Source organism: Emydura macquarii, unplaced genomic scaffold (assembly GCF_026122565.2).
Source record: "Emydura macquarii macquarii isolate MOO-44397 ecotype Brisbane River unplaced genomic scaffold, CSIRO-AGI_Emac_v2 contig_3062, whole genome shotgun sequence".
Lineage (NCBI taxonomy): Eukaryota > Metazoa > Chordata > Testudines > Chelidae > Emydura > Emydura macquarii.
The window spans coordinates 3,911,137-3,929,625 of NW_027133199.1; the positions used below are offsets into that span (position 1 = coordinate 3,911,137).

An 18,489-nucleotide genomic window follows, 5' to 3' on the forward strand; every position below is an offset into this window, starting at 1 on the left:
AATCCCATCACTCGGTGCTTCTTTCACGTGTCCAAAAGCAGCAGTGCACCATGTGCAGATGCTTCATGAATGCAAAGAGTAATCCGGCATTGTTTGTTTGCATGGCACACAGCAGGTCAGGCACTTCATATTCAAGTGCTAATTGGGAGCTGATAATATACTGCATGACCAACTGTGATGTGTTCAGAACACTGACAACAACAGTGGAAAACAATGTAGGATCCATCCTTATAGAGAGAGACAGTGGGTGCTCAGGAAACTGGGACCTGCCATGAAACGCAGTCAGTAATCCATGAAATGATGGGACGGAAATCACTGCATCATAGGATGTTGAGCCCGCACCAATGATGCACTGTGATCGTCTCCGTCTTCCCACAATCCCTTGTGGCACAAAATGGCAACTTGCACAGTGAGATAGCTGCCCACAGTGAACTGCTCTCACTGTCGATGCTAGTGCACCAACTGTGGATGCGCTTCAGTGACACAATGAGTGTTATGTGGACAGGCACAAGCATTGTAATTAGAGTGCTTTTTGATCACCGCTGTAACTTGCATCGACAAAACTTTCTATGTAGACAAGGCCTAACAGAAATTGTCCAATAAAAGATATTACTTCATTTACCTTGTCTCACAAATATCCTGGGACCTACATGGCTACAACATCATTGCAAAGAATAAACTGCAAAGGAATACACAACAATTAAAGCACTAACTTCATAACAAGAATTCTCACATTCTAACTCTCAGATGGTCTTACAACATAATCAGTATGGGTGACATAAGTGTTGTCCATGTCTTTTCATTTCTCCATGGATTCTGGCAAGAAGATTTTGTTATGATAAAATAGATTATAAAGTCTTCCTGGTGAAGAAAACTGCCTTGTGGTCTGTAATCAATTGTAATCAGAACCAAATGGATTAAACCTTGTAAATTTTCTGCCCTCCATATTGATGGAAATGCTCACAACCAAACATCTATATAACATTTTTTTTGTAGAAATCCCTTTGTCATCCTGTGTAGAGCTTGTCTGTGGATGTGAGCACCTGGGATATATACCTCTGTTTTCCTCTCTTGTAGTACATCCCCAAGTCTTCATTGAACGCATGAAGTATTACCTCTTTAGTTATATCACAGTATGCCAAACTGCTTGCACTAGTTGGTAATTGATTCATTTTGATGAAGATAGAATCTGTTAATCATCTGTCTTTAGGAGAACTCTTGATGCTGTGGTGGAAACTTGGCAGAGTGACTTGCTGTCCTCAATATATTTCCCAGGTAAGCATGATTCTCAGGTAGCTTCACTTCAGAAAATGATACCACTTTTTTGCAGTTTTGGTCCTGATAAACTCATGAGACAAAGTAATCTATACACTTCAGCTGGTTTTATGATACGTTTGTCCAGATTTCACTTAATTCCTTATCCCTAGGTCGCTGGAGCATGGCATGTAGATTGACTTCAAACCTTAACATATCCAGAATGGATGCAGGTGTACCAAGCCTACCTTAGACTCATAGGGTGAAATTCTGGCTCCAATGAAGTCAGTGGGAGTTTTGCTATTTACTTCAGTGGAACCAAGATTTCACCCACAGATTTTAAGGCCAGAACGAACCATTGTGATCATCTGGTGTGACCTCCTGTATAACACAGAGCACAAAACTTCACTAAATGATTCCTGTACCATACTCATAACCTAAATAAATGCAAAATAGAGCATATTTTTTGGACAGACACTCATCTTGATTTACTTTCAGTGATGGTGATTCCACCAAATCCCTGCATGTTGTTTTAATGGTAAATTACCCTCACTCCTAAAGAAATTGTGCCCTATTTCTAGTCTGTCTAGCTTCAGCCCTCCAGTCACTGGATCTTGTTATGCCTTTTTCTGCTAGATTAAAGAGCCATCTACTATCAGAAATCTTCTCTTTGTAGATATTTATGGACTCTTATCAAGTTACCTCTTAATCCTTTCTTTAATAAACAATAGATTGAGCTTCTTTAGATTCTCACTTTTAGGTGTTTGCTCTTGGTTATCCACCATGACTTCTAAACCCCTTTGTAAAATACAGGCTGCACCCTGTAAGGGTGATATACATTCTTTGTTTTTGGTAGTATGACCTTGCATTTGACTGTATGAAAAAATACAGTGTTTAAGACAATTTACCAAGTTATCTAGATCATTCACTAGAACTGATCTGTCCTTATTAATCTCCATGAATTTTTGCGTTATCTGTTCTGTGGGACCCCAGTAAAAGCACCCCTGTTGGATGATGATTAAGGTTAAGATTCTGTCAGGGTATTTTTAGTAAAAGTCAAGGACAGGTCGTGGGCAATATACAAAAATTCATGGAAGCCACGACCTGTCCCTGACTTTTACTAAAAATACCCTGGAGGAGGGAGGAAAACAGAGCTGCCGCGGCTTGCAGCTGCTCCAGTGAGCTAGCCACCAATCAGTTGTTTGGCGGCCCCAGGGCTGGCTGGCTGATCAGCTGTTTGGCGGCGGTGGCCACAGGGCTGGCCAGCCGGTCTACTCAGTGGGAGCAGTTGCGGGGCTGGCCAGCCACTTGGTCTGTTCAGTGGCAGTGGTTCTGGGACTGGACCCTGGGCCGATCAGCTGTTGGGTGGCAGCTCCGGGGCTGAGAGCTGCTTCAGCCCTGCCCCAGAAGTCATGGAGATCTTGGAAAATCATGGAATCTGTGACTTCCGTGACCAAATCTCATCCTTAATGATGACTCCCCATTTACGGTTACTTTTTGAAATTCATAGAATCATAGAAGATTAGGGTTGGAAGGGACCTCAGGAGGTCATCTAGTCCAACCCCCTGCTCAGAGCAGGACTAACCCCCAACTAAATCATCTCAGCCAAGGCTTTGTCAAGCGGGGCCTTAAAAACCTCTAAGGATGGAGATTCCACCACCTCCCAAGGTAACCCATTCCAGGGTTTCACCACCCTCCTAAGGAAAAAGCTTTTTCTTAATATTCAACTAGACCTCCCCCCCACTGCAACTTGAGACCATTGCTTCTTGTTTTGTCATCTGCCACCCTTGAGATCAGCTTTGCTCCATCCTCCCTGGAATCCCCTTTCAGATAGTTCAAGGCTGTTATCAAATCCCCCCTCATTCTTCTCTTCTGCAGGCTAAACAAGCATAGGTCCCTCAGCCTCTCTTCATAAGTCTTGTGCTCCAGCCCCCTAATAATTTTTGTTGCCCTCTGCTGGACTTTCCCAATTTGTCCACATCCTTTCTGTAGTGCGGGGCATAAAACTGGACACAATACCCTAGATGTGGCCTCACCAGTGCCAAATAGAGGGGAATAATCACTTCCCTCCATCTGCTGGCAATGCTCCTACTGATGCAGCCCAATATGCCATTAGCCTTCTTATTAATTGTTAATACATTTAATGTATTATTAAATTGTTTAATTTAAATCTATTAAATTGTAGATTAATACATTTAATGTATACTACATTGATTTTGTGTAGTACTAAATTTTTTAGTCAGAGTGTTGCAGAATGCTAAGTCAAATGTCTTTGCAGAAGTCTATTATGTCAACACAGTTCCCAAAGAGTAAGCTAAGGCATCTGTACTTCCTCTCTTGGGTATTAAATGTGATTAATATTCACCTTGCTTTGTCCAGTCTTATGTGGCATAGAAACACTGAAAAGCTGTGGGACCGGAGTCTGCATTGGACCCCTCACTCCAGCTTGGGAAAAAGGATTGTCCAATCGCCCCCACCTCTCCTCTACATAAATGTCTCTCTTGTATTCCTTAGGTATTGGTAACCAGGGTACCTACTTAGGATTTATGCAGGTAGAGTAAATTTCTAAGTATTCCACCCAATTTAATAATGAAACCTCTAAGCTTTCATCCAGTTGAATGAGACTTTGCAAACTAATAGCTTGTCCAGCTGAAGAGAGAAAACATTGTAAAAAAATAAAAGGGACAGGCTCAGGTACTAAGACATGAAGGGCTGGACTCTGTGATGGGTGCCTTCAACTTCTATTATCTCCCAAAACCTCACAGAAACATGCAATTGATCCTGCATAACTTCAGGGTGGCCTGCCCTCCCTGCTCTCTGCAGGGATGTGCGGAGAGGTCTGTCTGCACTTTGTCGATGGCAGCAGGGGGCTGCTGTTCCCAACCCAAGGTCAGCAGAACTTCCTAGCTCAGACACTCAACTGAGGGCTGGAGTTTGGCCTTCTGATGCGTGTCGGTGTCCATGAGTGTGAGTGAGGCTCTGCTGCACTGGTCCCGGGCAGGATACCGTGCAGGAGGTGCCAGGTCACCCAGGGGACCCCTCGGGTGGGACCAGGTGCGAACCTCCCCGTCCACTGCTCTCTCTGCGGCAGCAGCCCGTGGACGGGGCACAGACTGGAAGGAACTGGAAGGAAGAAGGGGGGCAACAACAGCCCCGCGAGGGGGCGCCCTAGCTCGCAGTCCGCGGGTGGGGGGCAGGGGCGGGCAGCCCTGCGGCCCCGCCCACACAAAGTGGGTTATTTTCCCCCCAGGGCGATACCTCTCTGCGCAGCAGAGGGCCCCTGTTGGCCTCAGGGCTTAGGCCGCGCCCCGTCTCCTTCTCCTCCCTCAAGCAGGCCGGGCCGCTAGCGGTAGCGGCAGCCCGCCAGCAGGGGGCAAACATCCTGCGCACCGCGCCCTGAAGTGCTACCAGGGGCCAAGGCTTCTGCGCAGCGCAGCGCGGCGCTGCGGCCAGCCTCATTTCGGGCGGCCCCTGTCACGTGACCGGGGGAGGGGGCACGGGGCCGCTCCCGGAGCGGCTCGGCGGCGCCGGCGTGGCGCATGCGCAGAGCGTTCCTCTGCGTTGCGAGGGCTCCTGCCTGGCGCTGCCGTTCGCGCTGCCGGGCACGGCGTGTCTCTATGGGGAGAACATGGCTCCTTTCCCCGAGGAGGTGGATGTCTTCACGGCTCCGCACTGGCGGATGAAGCAGCTAGTCGGGCTCTACTGCGACAAGGTGCCGGGCGGGGAGGAGCGGGGAGCCCGCGGCCGGAGCGGGAGCGGAGTGGGACGGGACCTGCCCGCCCCCCGGCCAGGGGAGAGGGAGGCAGGATTTACTGAGTGCGCAGCTGTCACTGCCCCTCCCCCGGGCCGGGGCATGCGGCCCCCGCGGGCTGCCGAGCGCCTCACCCCGGCCCGATCCGTACGCGACAGCCGCTGCTCCTCCTCCCAGCCCCGCGAGCGCGGCAACTTCTGCCTGCCCCAGCAGAAGTCACTGCGTCTGCGGCCCACCCCACCCCCGCCTGCGTTTTCCGCCCCGCCACGCCCCCAGCCAGGCGCTGCCGATTCTTCTCACCCGGAAGAACAGAACTTTTTCGGGGGCTCCCTCCCCCCATTTCACAAGGGGAAGCGACGTATACAGACTATGGAGTTGGGCGCTACGAGGGCCTTGGGCTGGGCAGGTATTAATGCCCCGTGCAAGGACCCACTGCGGGAGTAGGGCCTGTGTGTGACATGTCTTGAAGTAAATTCCTCAGACGTAGCAAGCTCGTTGTTTACATTGAAAAGCTTGTGCTTTTGTAAATGCCAGATTCCCAAACTGGGGTCTGCCAACCTGCGGAGCCGCTCCTGGCACTGCACTGCTCGCCGACATTGTTGACTCTTCTCATTTGAAGCTGCGCTGATGGTCATTTTAAGAATACATTAAATACTTTCTTAATGTTACTTCCTCATGTAAGTCATCTCTAGTTTCCACAACCTGATCACGAATGAGCTGCCTGTTGTGAGAGGCCAGGCTTGTGGTCTGTACAATTGCAGGTACAGGCACTGTGAAGGGATCTGTGAGATAATATCTACAGTGTTCTCCACACTGTGAAGAAGTTTGAGAACCCCTACTGTAAAACACAGCCTTTGAGTCCCAAGGGTACTGCTAGCTTAGGCCTTAACACTCTTTTGCATTGGTCTTTGAATGCTCACACATTTACTTTTTAAACATTTCTACAAAATTTTGACCAAATCAATCACAATGTCCTAAAAGCACAGGGTAGCGATGCTGAACTGGTTGTACAGGACTGTAGGTTGTCTTAAATATTGACACAATCTTGAATTCAATGGTCCTGTTTCTTTTGAACTTACTTTCTAATTTTCCAACATTTTCATGCAATAAACTGTGGGCCAACTTTCACAAAATAGATATGGGGGGGTGGTCAAATCTGGATTTACCATTTTCAGTGTTAAAAGAGAAGGAAGATAGCCATATTTCAGCTTCTTCATCTGGACTCAACTTCTGACCTTTGTATTTGAGATCAGTCATGTTGGCTAGATAGTGGAAAAGTTCCTAGCTGCTCTGAATTGGTTTTTGACTTCTGCTCTTATGAGGTTACAGTTCTTTGTTAATCAGATCAAGTCAGGTTTTACTGTATGAATTATTTATAATTATTCTGAGGTTGCCTTTCATGTCTACCAATCATGTCAGTGTTGATTTTTTTTTTTTTTAAGTTCTTTCGCTAATTCTTGTTCTTTAGTCACATTATATGTTAGTGAACCTGTACATTTTAAATCTGTCTGGAGGAACATAAAGGATAGGTGCTTCGATATTTATTTACATTGAAAGCAATTTTTCAAGTTAGTGTCTCTATTTTTGGTTCTTTCAGCATAATCACAGATTAAACTTTTCAAATTTTCTGGTGAAAAATGCCCTGGCTGAAGCTGAAATTGAAATGCTGCTGGATGGTTTGGATCAGGGATTTTCATGATTAAATTGTGGCTTCATTTTTGTGGCAACACAGGCATTGTAAATATTTCACTATTAAGATTATTAAAATAATCCTCATTCAAAAGACAAAATTTTGTTCAGTGACACACTTGATTGTGAAGAAACTGATTTTTCTGCTCTTTTTAAGATGTCTAAATCGTTTCTATTTTGCTGCGTAACATCTCTTAACAATATTTTCATTTCACTTTAGAAAAATTATTTCCATTATTTCAGTGCTCACTCATTTCCTTTCTTTCATTCAGTTGTAAGCATGTTGAGTCAGAAACTCATGTACTGATGTTTGGTAATAATTAAACTCTAAGCAACAGACTACAGTGTTGATCAGCAGCTTTCACACTTAACTAGTTTTAAAAGGAGAAACAACCACCAAGCAAATTCAACACTACTAAGACAGAAAAATAAGATAAGCTAACTTTATATAGAATGATGTTTATATAGAACCACATTATTGGGTGTCCTACAGTCCTTACACAAGTTTCTAGATTTAAGTAATTCAGGCCAGCTTACAATTCACAGCTTCATTTGCTATGTCATTTTCAACATCCCAAGACAGTTGAATCCACTTACAAGCCATGCCCCTAGCCATTCTCAGTGACTCCATCCATTCCTTTTTCCATCTTGGCTTGACAGTTCTGTAACTTCTCATTATGTCTGTTAGAAAATAACGTAGATTTCATCATTTCTCTTTGATCTCTTTAGAATATTTTCATTCACACATGAAAATAGTACCTAGTTTCTAATATAAAACCTTTCAACTGTGTTTGTGTTCATGTAAATCAGAGATCTAAAATATGGGGGAAATCTACCTCAGCTCTCTTCTCACCCTCCTTCCAACGCTGTCCAGCAGCAAATTTTCCCCCCACCTCTTTAGATCCCTTTTTCCTCCCTGTTCTGTCATTCTCTATCCTTTCAGCCCAATTGCAGCTCCAGATTTTCCTCATCTCAGCCACAGCAACCTCTTTTCTCCTGTAATCACCCAGCGGCAGTTCATCTCCTTCATTTTGCCTTCTCTGGCTCCAGCCTCAGAATCTTCTCCTTTGCCTCGTCCCACTCCCCGCAGTTATAGCCTTAGCAAGGCTCCCTTCTTGCTTGCCCACCTCACTTCTAGTAGTAATGGCCTCATCGCCATCTCTGCTTCTTCCCCTGTCTCCAGGAGTGGCAGGAGGAGGGAAGAGAAGCTGCAGCCCTCTAAAAATCAGAGGCTATAATTAGTATTGTGCAGTGTTTACACAGGTATTGTGCAATTATCCCATAACATGGTGCATAATCTCTGAAATAACCCATTAAAGTCGGGGTTTACTTTGCAATTTATTAGAGTATCTTTGTTTTCAGTATGTTTTTGTAATTATCTCCCAAAATGGGGGATTAAGCAAAAGTGGGGTATTTTCTCAATGTCCCATTTCAACATGAGTATCTTGGAGACCCCATGTTAGGGAATTGTCTGACTGGCAAAGGGAGACAGAAGCATTCTTGCAGTTTCTGTAATGGTGAGTCACCATAGCAGTGGAAACATGCCCTAGTACTACTTTCTTTTCGCCCCTCATCCTTCATACACATTTGATATAGAGACTAAAAGCTTTATTTATAAATTATTAGATTTGTTATTTCCTAGTGCAGTTCCCCTAGTGAAAATTATAGTGTAGACAAAGCTCAGGCATCACAGTGGTAAAAATGGCTGAGCCGTATGTTCACTACAGTGTCCACTGGTAGAGCTGCACCTATTGAGAAATACACCTTTTGAAAAATCCTAATGCAGACACATCTTAATAGTCTGTCATGCTACTGAGAGAGGTACAAAAGTGAAACCAGAATGAGCTGCTGTGTTGGATTTTTACTGCAAGAGTGCACCCAGTTGATAGTTACTTTGTTCAGGTTGTTCTGCACAACGGCTGCATTGGCAAATGATGCAAAATATCCTCCTCGAAAATCAGCCAAATTACTGAAATGTTTGTTTCCATCTCCGCTATACTCTCTCCAACTTTTGCAATTATCTGCATGACCACCAGCCCTTCTAAAACAAAATTTTGTCTGCCTTAGTCTTTATTTGTTCAATGTAGTTGCTTTTTATTAAACTTTAGTAAAGCTTTTTAATGGAATCTCAGAACAATTGATAATTTTATGTGTAAGGGAGGATAGCCTTGTAGTTGAGTTACAGGCTGGAGGATTGTGAGTTCGGTTTAGAGTTCTGCCATGGACAAGTCCTGTCCTGCATATCACAGTGGACATACTCTAAGATTAGCTGCTTTGACTTATGGTGGCTCTATGCATTTGAATAGTTGAGTGTAAGGTGCATTTTGCCAGCTCTTTTACCATTCATCTGGCACACCCCTATGCTGAGGGAATAGAGAGGTCTCTGTGCTACAGTGATTTCTGTGGTCTGGTTTAAAGTGGCTTTGCAGCCCTTAGAAGCTGAGGTACTGTAAAGTTACCACCACAGAGTCCAGAATCAGGCTTTTGATGTGTGACCTAGGGCCTTGTCCTTATTCTGTGCCTCAGTTTCTTCATCTGTAAAATAGAAATGATAGTATTTAGCCATTGTACAATGGAGTTGTGAGGATAAATTCACTAATTCCTGTAAAGCGCTTTGAGTTCCTTGGGTAGAAGGTATTACACAAGCATTAACTAGTATTACATAAAAATATACCATTGAAAGTTATTGAATATGTTAAAGGTCATAGGCTAGTTGATGGTCTCATGACTTCTTCAAAGGCACTGTTCTATCCTGATAAGTGGTATGTTAAAATTAGGCTTGGCAGAATTTGATTTTAATGTTTACCAACAGCTATACATCAGTTTCAGCTGACACACTGAAATTGACCACAAAAAAAAAATCAGTTGGTAACAGCATTTATACTGGCAGGGATTGGGTGACACTGGCCATGGAAGGAACCCTCTGCAGACTTGCTGTCATTGGACGGAACTGGGCCACAACAGTGGAGTAGCAGAGGGCTCCCTGCATGGCTGTGGGGCCGGTGAACCCGGATCCCTGCAGGCACAAGGTGCTGCAGTTCTCCTGGCCCAGCAGAACAGAGACCTCTTTTAGTCCTGGCCAGGAAGAGTCCTTGTGGTCCCTGGCCACAGAAGAGATCATTCTGCTGCTGAAATGGCTCTGTTCCCCTGTAGGAGTCATTTTGCAGCTGGGTGGCCTCTCTGCAGTTGGGGACTCATCCTCCTTTTCTCGGCCCTGGGGGGGGGGGGGGGGGAAGGTGTCTCCGCTGTGCCCTGCCAAGACCCCAGCCTTCCTCACACCTTGTGCCTGGAGGGAACCAGTATCACCAGCTCTGTGGCCTTGCAGGGAGCCCTCTAGAGCTCTGCTGTCAGGGTCCCGCTCACTCATTCACCAGTCATAAATGTGGGAGCTGTCCCTGGGCAGAAACGGTTTAGCAGCGGTATGGCCTCCCCAATGTACAGGACTCCTCGTTATCCTTACAATACTAGCTGGAGGTTTCTGCTCAAGGCCAAAACAACTGGTGCCTTTCCTGCACCTGGTGTCTTGGGCCCCTCCTCTGCACAGGGAGCCCCCTGCTGCCCCACTGTCAGCACTGCCTTAATCCCAACAACAGTGAAAATAAAATATAGTAAGAAACAGAAAAAAAAAAACTTAAATAAAAATGGAAAAAACATTACAAATAAAAATTGATAAAAATAATCAAAATTAGAAAAAAATAAAAATCAACGTCTGCCAAGACAAGTTAAAATATTAGCTTATTCGGATCTGCTTCCTGGGTATATTGAAGCTGTATCTGTCTACAGTGACTACAATAAGCTTTTACTGGTTTTTTTTTTGTTTTTTTTTTTTAAATTCATGTTAAGCCTTCTGAGCTAACAAGTGTAGCTGGAATCCATTTTTTTCCAAACATTGACAATATAGTTATTTACTAAATTTCACTTACAGGGCCAATCAGTTATATCTGTACAAATCTACTGAATGCAATTGTATTGAGCTCCATGGATGTCAATGGGGGCATAATTTGGTCTACTGAAAACTTTATTTGTGGTGATAATGTGAGAAGGAAAGAACCCAGCCTTGAGTTTCAGATTCCAGGCTGAGTTTGCATGGCTACTGGTTAGTTCAGAAGTAACGTTTTTTTCCCTCCCTCAAGACTGCTTCATTTGAAAATTCAGACAAGAAAACTGTTTCTGGATGCAGTCTTTAGTCACTTTTCACTTTCCAAACTTCACCTGCACTTCACATAATTCTATTCTTGAGTATAACAAAATGTATAGGAGAAAAAAGTAAACCTCCCGCTCTTTTTTCCTTTTGGTATTTTTACTATTTTATTTAAACTGATCAACCACCAATTAAAAGAAGATCTTTTCCTTTTAAGATCAGAGTAGCATGTCTGCGTATAGCTAATATGGCCTACGCAATGTAGACTTTGGGACTGTTGTAGTAAGTTGCATGACAATATAATTTGGTGGCAGAAAAGCAAGCTTTTTCTTCCTCTCCTCCCCTTTCTGCTGTTGTGCTTGGAAAGAATCGTTCTAAGGGTATGTCTACATTATGGAGACTGTATGGCAAAGCAATGCTGGCATAGCCCTGTAGCGTAGATGCAGCCTACACCAGCAGAAGGGGTTTTTCTGTTAGTGTGGGAACATCAACTCCCCAAAAGTTATCTATGTTGACAGAAGCATCCATCGACATAGCTGTCTCTAAACTTGGGAGTATATCGGCATAACTGTCGGTTAAAGGTGTGGTTTTTTTCAAACCCCTGAACGATGTAGATGTAATTTTCAAGGGTACAGTAAGGCTTTGTTTATGCTTAAAATTTAGATTGACTTAGCCACATTGCTTAGATGTATTAAAAATTCACACCCTTGAGTGCCATGGTTAAGCCGATGTAACTTCCAATGTAGACATGGTTAGGTTGATGGAAGGGCTGGTCTACACTGAAGATTTACATCAGCATAACTACATCTCTCAGGGGCATGAAAAATCCACGTCCCTGAGAGATGTAGCTATGCTGGTCTAACCACTGGTGTAGACAATGCTAAATCAATGGAATAATTTTTCAGTTGACCTAGTTACCACCATTTGGGGAAGTGGATTAACTACAGCAATGGGAGAAGCTCTCCTGTTGCTCTAGTTAGTGTCTAAACTGAGGTGTTACAGTGGCACAACTGCAGCGCTGTGGGTATGCTGCTGTTGTGGTTTAATTGTGGTCATGCCCCTGGTTACCGCTGCCCAGGGAGGGAGATTACATACATCGATGGAAAAAAACCTTTCTGTCAGTGCAGGAACCATCTATACTATGGGCACTACAGTGACATAGCTGCAGCTATGCTGCTATAGCACCCATAACGTAGACATACTAAACATACTAGTGGCATGGGTATTATGAAATGACCTCCACTTTACCCTGGCAGTTCACACTTTTAAATGACTCCAAGGACTGCAAGCCATTGTTTCCTATGTAAAGGTGAAATAAGTATTTCTGTTGGAAACACTGAGTTAAGGTGAAAAAATAATGTGGTATCTGACAGTAGGTGCATGTTTTTTGTGAATAATCAATATGTTAAATCTGAAAGAGTAAAAAGAAGAAGTAAGAAGATTGCTTATGTTCTCTGATTTGAGCTCTACCAGTTCATGTGAAGAAACAGGAATTATATGTAGTTAAACTCTTTTAAAAAAATGGATGCAATATAAAGCCTAACCTACTTTACAGTGTTACTAAATTAAATTTTAAATGACTACAGATAATTTTAAGTATCAGCTAACTTGTGTATTGTTAATTGAGACTATCTTAAAAGCAATATATTGTCAGTTGGAAGACAGTTTAGATTAATAGAGCACATAGACTTCCAACTGTCAGATCAGTTTATTTTTTCTTGCATTAGACTGCATGTTTTAAAACATAGACTTGAAATTGACTACTGGTATGTATTGCAATGCACTATTTAAGATTATAGGTGTTATATTTTTATTTAGCTTTAACTTGTCTGGCATGCTTAAAGAGACATTGTCAGTTAGTTTACATTACATTTAATTTGTTTTAAAAATGTGTAAAAATCAATATAAAGAAAAATGTTTTTTGTAAAATTTAAAAAGAAATAGTGAAAACTTTGGAATGCATTGAATTTAATACTCTTACAGTATCTAGGTACTTATCTGGTCTCCATTACTATATCTGAATGTCTCTCAAATCTTAGATATTACATAGTTCCCATTATTGTAGTATCTGAATGCTTCACAAGCTTTAATGTATTTATCCTTTCAACATCCCTGTAAGGTAGGGAAGTGCTATTATTCCTATTTTATAGATGGGGGAACTAAGGCACAGAGAGACTAAGTGACTTGCCTACAGGAAGTGGCAGAGTCAGAAACTGAACCTAGATTTCCTCAGCCACCCCCCTAGTCCAGTGTCTCAACCACAAGACCATCCTTTGCCTCTGGTGAGGGTATGCTATCACTACCACCTTTTACTACCACACCAGAACCAGAGTGTGAAATTGACCAGTCTGTTTTCATTGTTCAAGATGAATGAAATGTTGAAAGCATAAGGAAAATCATTATTTAAAAATCAAATTAAAATACATTAAGATGGTATTAGAGGAATAAATAAGGGGAAAATTTAAAATGAGTTCTGTGCTCTTTCAACTTGAAGTGCTGTACTCCTTTATCTAGGAGAAGTGATGTTATTAGAAAGAGCTCAAGAAGTGGAGGTAGGAACTGCTGAATTCTAATTCTGGCTCTGCCACTGACTTGCTGTGTATGTAGCTTTGTGCAAATCACTTATCTACTTTATCTCACCTCTCCCCCTCTGTACAACAGGGATAATGAGATTGTTGACTTTGATATCTAAACCGAGTAGATCTCTTTCTGATGACTGGTTTGGAGAAATCCAAAGATTTCTTAGGGGTTTTGGTCTGCTGTCTGGTCTACTGTTAGTTTTTGACCTGAACAACTTGGGGTATGTCTGTAGCGCAGCTTGGAGTGATTGTTCCAGCTCAGGTAGATGGACTCACATTAGTGGGTGGGGAGAGCACTAAAAATAGCAGTGCGGGGATTGCGGCTGCAGCCCAAAGACTCTGAAGCGTAGGGGCTCTCATGCCTTTGCAAAAGGTGGTATTGTGGGTCTACCCCATGGCCAGAGAAAAGTCCTGAGAGTACTCTGGGCTGAAAAAAATACTGCAGTAGAAGGGGAGAAAGATCCCTCCATCCCCTAATCTCAGAACTGTTCTGAAGAGAAGGATTTCTATGGGCCAAGATCTCATTTTTATTTGTATTTGGGCAGCCACCATGTAATAATGTAGAATGAAATTTATATTTTTCTGTGGTGTACATATGTCCTTTATCTGTTCAGCTAAAATATATTAAAAGGAGAAGTTTAATGTTATCCTGTTTACTATTTCTACTGAGGTTAGGTAAACGTCTAATAAGTGACAGAATCATTGCGCTCATGCACAGTACAGCTTGTAATATACTATAGGCTATGCTGACCTGGAGTTGCATAATTACTTGGCAGCCATTCAAAATGTTTCACTTGCATCACTATGGGTTGCCAAGAAAGTGACAATACGGCATTGGAAACTAGAATTACATTCTACTTTTACAGTATTTGAGTTGCCTTGTAAAATTATGGGAAGGATTGCATACATACTATTAGTTTAGGTGTGGAAGTATTATCACTATTGTTATACATATAGAGGCTCCTCTGTTCCCATATCTCATGATTAAGTAAATTAAAATATTTCTGTTGTTACTCATTTCCCCTGAGAAGTCTTGATCTTTTTGTTATCCGTGTCGTGCAGGGACGTGCTCAATTCACAAGCTGGATAATGCATTATTAAATCTAAATAAAACTTAGTTCAGCATTATGATTGCATTTCCTTTTATTAATGTAAAATCTTCAGTGTTATGGCTCCCATAGCAATTATAACAAAGCATATATGCATATTTTTCATGTGTTGTACTGCTATGTTATGCAGAGCTCCAGACTAACTTTTTTTTGTTTGGTTGGTAGCCATCAACTGACCAGAAATCTTAACTGTGATCTCCGAATATTTGGTGTTACATGTTTCAAGTCCTTCCAAATGATCACCCACTGTCTATTCAGAGGAATAAAAGTTCTTTCTGAAATAAAGTCAAAAGATGAGGATGATGAAGCCGCCTCAGTGAGATCTGGGGCAAATATTAGATCAGTTTCTTGGCTGCTTGGCAAGGAAAAAAGTGTAAGGATTTCTTCCAGGAATGCTGGCTTGAAGCCCTGGCTGAAGGCTCATGTCAATCTCTGACTAATAGATGTCTGTGTTAGTTGATTGGAAGGAGAAGAAACTTTGCCCTCTTTCTCGTTGTTCCAAGGTGGAGACTGGCTCAGATACTCTTCCTTTTCCTTTATGTTCTTCTGGTTGCTAGGCAGATCTACCCGTCTCCCAGCTTTTTTTCATGAAAAGTAGCTTCCATGAATAACTCCATTGCCTGTGTCTGCAACTACTCATAGCTTTCGTAGGGAATAGCAGATAGTTGTTTTGTTTGTTTGTTTTTGTTTTAAATTGATTTATAAGTCTTATTGCTTCCGATAGATTTTGAGTAGGAGCAGTGGTACTGGTCAGTCGATTAATTTCACTGTGCAGTTTGGCAAAACTAAGATAAATTTTGTCTATTTTTTACGTAAACCGTCTTTTAAAAACTAGAACATGTACTTTTATTAAATGAAAAGTTAAACTGAATAAATAAAAACATCAATTTATTAACATGGTTACTAGGGAAAGCTTTCAACTTGCTACTTACAAGTTAATTCCTCCTCCGCTACTGTCCTTTTGTTTATTTAGGATTACAGTTGTCTAAAAGAAATCAGTGTATTTCTTGCATCCACTGTATGATAACATAAGATATTACAATAAAAATGCAAATGTCTTAAATTCTTAATATCTCCTTTTATTAAAAGTTCTCTATCAAAATGTTATCGTTGTTTGGATGACCATTGCTGTTAATTTTCAAACTTCACAGGATTTGTATTCTTTTTTTATTTTCTTCCCTATTTAAATATAATTTTGAATGTGCTGGCTTTCTGGCTCACTTTGCTAAAACTGAAAATCGTTATTTCAAGGGATTTTTCCAGTATATACATTTTACATAAACATTTTAAGAGGGTGAAGTGGAAACCATTGCTTAAATATTGCATAGTAAATATATACACTTTTTGCAAAGACACTTCTACTCAGGATAAGTACTGCTTCATGTTCTTTCTGCAGCATTAGCAATTCAGTTCAGTTTGTTACCAGTAGCTTGTAACATTTCTAAAACATGGGTTTAGATTTTCAAAGCCTAGTAAGGGATTCAGGCATGCAGCTACCATTGAAATTGAAGGTAATTGTGTGATTAAATTCTTACTTGATTTTGAAAATCTCAACCATAATAAATAAGGATTTTAACAATAGTTACTTGATATGTAAATATAATTTTTCATGGTTAGTAGTGTTCAGTATGGATGCTTTAGTTTTATGCTGTCAGATGTCCAGATGTATTAAATAGCACGAAGCAGAACCATGCTTCAGGTATTTACAAAAATCTTTCTAGTTTGGAGATTGTGTAGCTTTTTTTAGTTGTCATTGTCATTGTATTCCTGCTGACAAGTAATACTAAAATGGCAAAAACAATCACTTATGAAGATACTAAAACAATGACGGGTTCTGCTGAAGTTTTCAAAAGTGAGTTTAATATGGATATTCTTACAATAAATACTAACTTAGTTACAGTAGGTAAGGTGGTACAAGTGTTAGAAATAATGGTAACTGATTTCCTGGAAATCTGCTGGGTCGTCTTAAATTGTAGGCTAATTTAGCATTTAGCTAAACTGTAAAATAAATCTAAAATAGGGTACCAGATCATGAATTCTGTATAATTGTTCTATAACCATTTACCTTGAATTTGTGACTTATATACTGAGCCCGAAGAATGGAATTTTCAGAAATGCTCAGCTTTGGCCTAACTTTGCTCTCATTGAAGTCAATGGTTGATTTCAATGAAAGCAGAGTTAATCAGCATTGGCCTGTTTTTGAAAACTGTCCCAAACTTTTCTGTAGAAAATGGAATATGGTTCAACTGATTTAGTTTAGGTGTGTCAGTATCCTATTATGGAATGGGTTATTTACCTACTGAATTTAAAACTGGGATTAGGGACAAACAGTGCATATGAAAAATAGGAGTTGTATGTACTTTAGAAGCTAGATTGACTTGCTGGGATAAAAATATTCCAGAGGGAAAATTAGCCTTTCTTTCTTCTAGTTTTCCAAAACCAACTTCTCCAACAACAATGATTTTCGGGCTCTTCTGCAATCACTGTATGCCACATTCAAGGAATTTAAAATGCATGAGCAGATTGAAAATGAATACATCATTGGCTTACTTCAACAGCGCAGTCGGACTGTGTATAACGTGCACTCGGACAACAAACTCTCAGAGATGCTTAGTCTCTTTGAGAAAGGGTTGAAGAATGTGAAGGTAAGATGCCAAAAATAGGCTAAAAGAAGTATTTGTGTAGCCTTTAGTTGTATCATAAGGGAAACTTGCTAATATTACTCATTAGGCTGCTTTTGCTTGTTTTATTTAATGAGAAACTTTAGAAGACAACTGAATTGTACTCAGGCTTTCTTAGCAAGTTACTACAACTTTATGGTTTCAGTAAGCAGAAACTTAAGTACAAGTTTCGTCATTTAGCATAGCTGTTAAATGAATCTTTCTCTGTCTTTGATTATATATTAGATCTATAACTTGAATATAAATAAATAACAGAGATTGTTAGACTTATATATAAAGAAATACATATATTAGACAGATAAGAGATTAAAATGCTACAGAGCAAAACAATGCTGCTGACACAGTATTTTTGTTTGTAAAGAGAATAGTTGTGAACAGGGAGGAATACCTAAAAGATTACTAGTAAGTAATCAGGGAGATTTTGGAGACTTTTTTAAATCACAAAATTTAAAACTAAAAATTTAAAATACGATTAATTTAACTGTTGATTGATGAAATATGCACTTCAGTTTCTGCTTACTGAGACCATAACTTTTTTAGTAATATGCCCCAAAAGCCTGAGTAATATAATTCTTTGTTTTCTAAAGATATACGCATTTCTTATATGGAGATAATTACATTTATTGTGCTCTTTTACATCTCCTACACTTGGCCCACTAATCCATTTTGCCCAGGACTGCTACTAACATTCCAAGCTGAGTTGCTGTAAAGATTGCCAACTTTTTGGTTTGTTTTCAAATCATCCTTTGGCAAATATTTTTTTTCTCACTGCCAAATGTGGAATTTCCTCTCCTGCGCCCTTCCCATTCTTCTTTTTTCTCTGACTCTATCTACTTCACTTTTTGGAATGAAAACTTGGATCTCCATTGATCGTTTGACATCCTATATTCAACTTGCCAGAGCAGATGCTTGGTAGTTACGTTAAAAATGTTAACTTACCACATTTGATCATAGTCACTAAATGTCGTTCTGGATGCTAGTTCTCAGTAAATGGAGACAAATAGACTGTATTCCTCTCCTTTCTGTTTTTGTTGCTACCAAGTGTCAAAAAGGTCAGACTTTTTGAACTCTAAACAATATTTCTATGGTTGTCACTTAGGGAACTCCTTGTCCAATTCACCTCACATTTTGTAGAAATAGTTTACCTTAGCCCCTGGTGTAAATTGCCAGTTTGGAGGCCAGTATGACACACACACACAAGCAGAGATGGGGGAGGGTAGAATTGGGTTTGTAGTGGAAATTCAGTTGCAGCCTTTCCTAAGAAGTGACTCTGGTTGCTTGATGA

The 18,489-nt window shown here is 41.0% G+C and overlaps 1 protein-coding gene across 1 annotated transcript in view; it reads left to right on the forward strand.

Annotated features, from left to right (window-relative positions):
- The first annotated feature begins 4,809 nt into the window (after positions 1 to 4,809).
- The window catches only part of FBXL5 (F-box and leucine rich repeat protein 5), a 39,155-nt gene continuing 25,475 nt past the window's right edge, over positions 4,810 to 18,489 (forward strand). The window contains exons 1-2 of the mRNA XM_067530345.1: positions 4,810 to 4,966; positions 16,953 to 17,168. Coding sequence (XP_067386446.1) covers positions 4,883 to 4,966; positions 16,953 to 17,168 — 300 coding nt within the window. The 5' untranslated portion in view covers positions 4,810 to 4,882. The remainder of the gene's footprint in view (positions 4,967 to 16,952; positions 17,169 to 18,489) is intronic.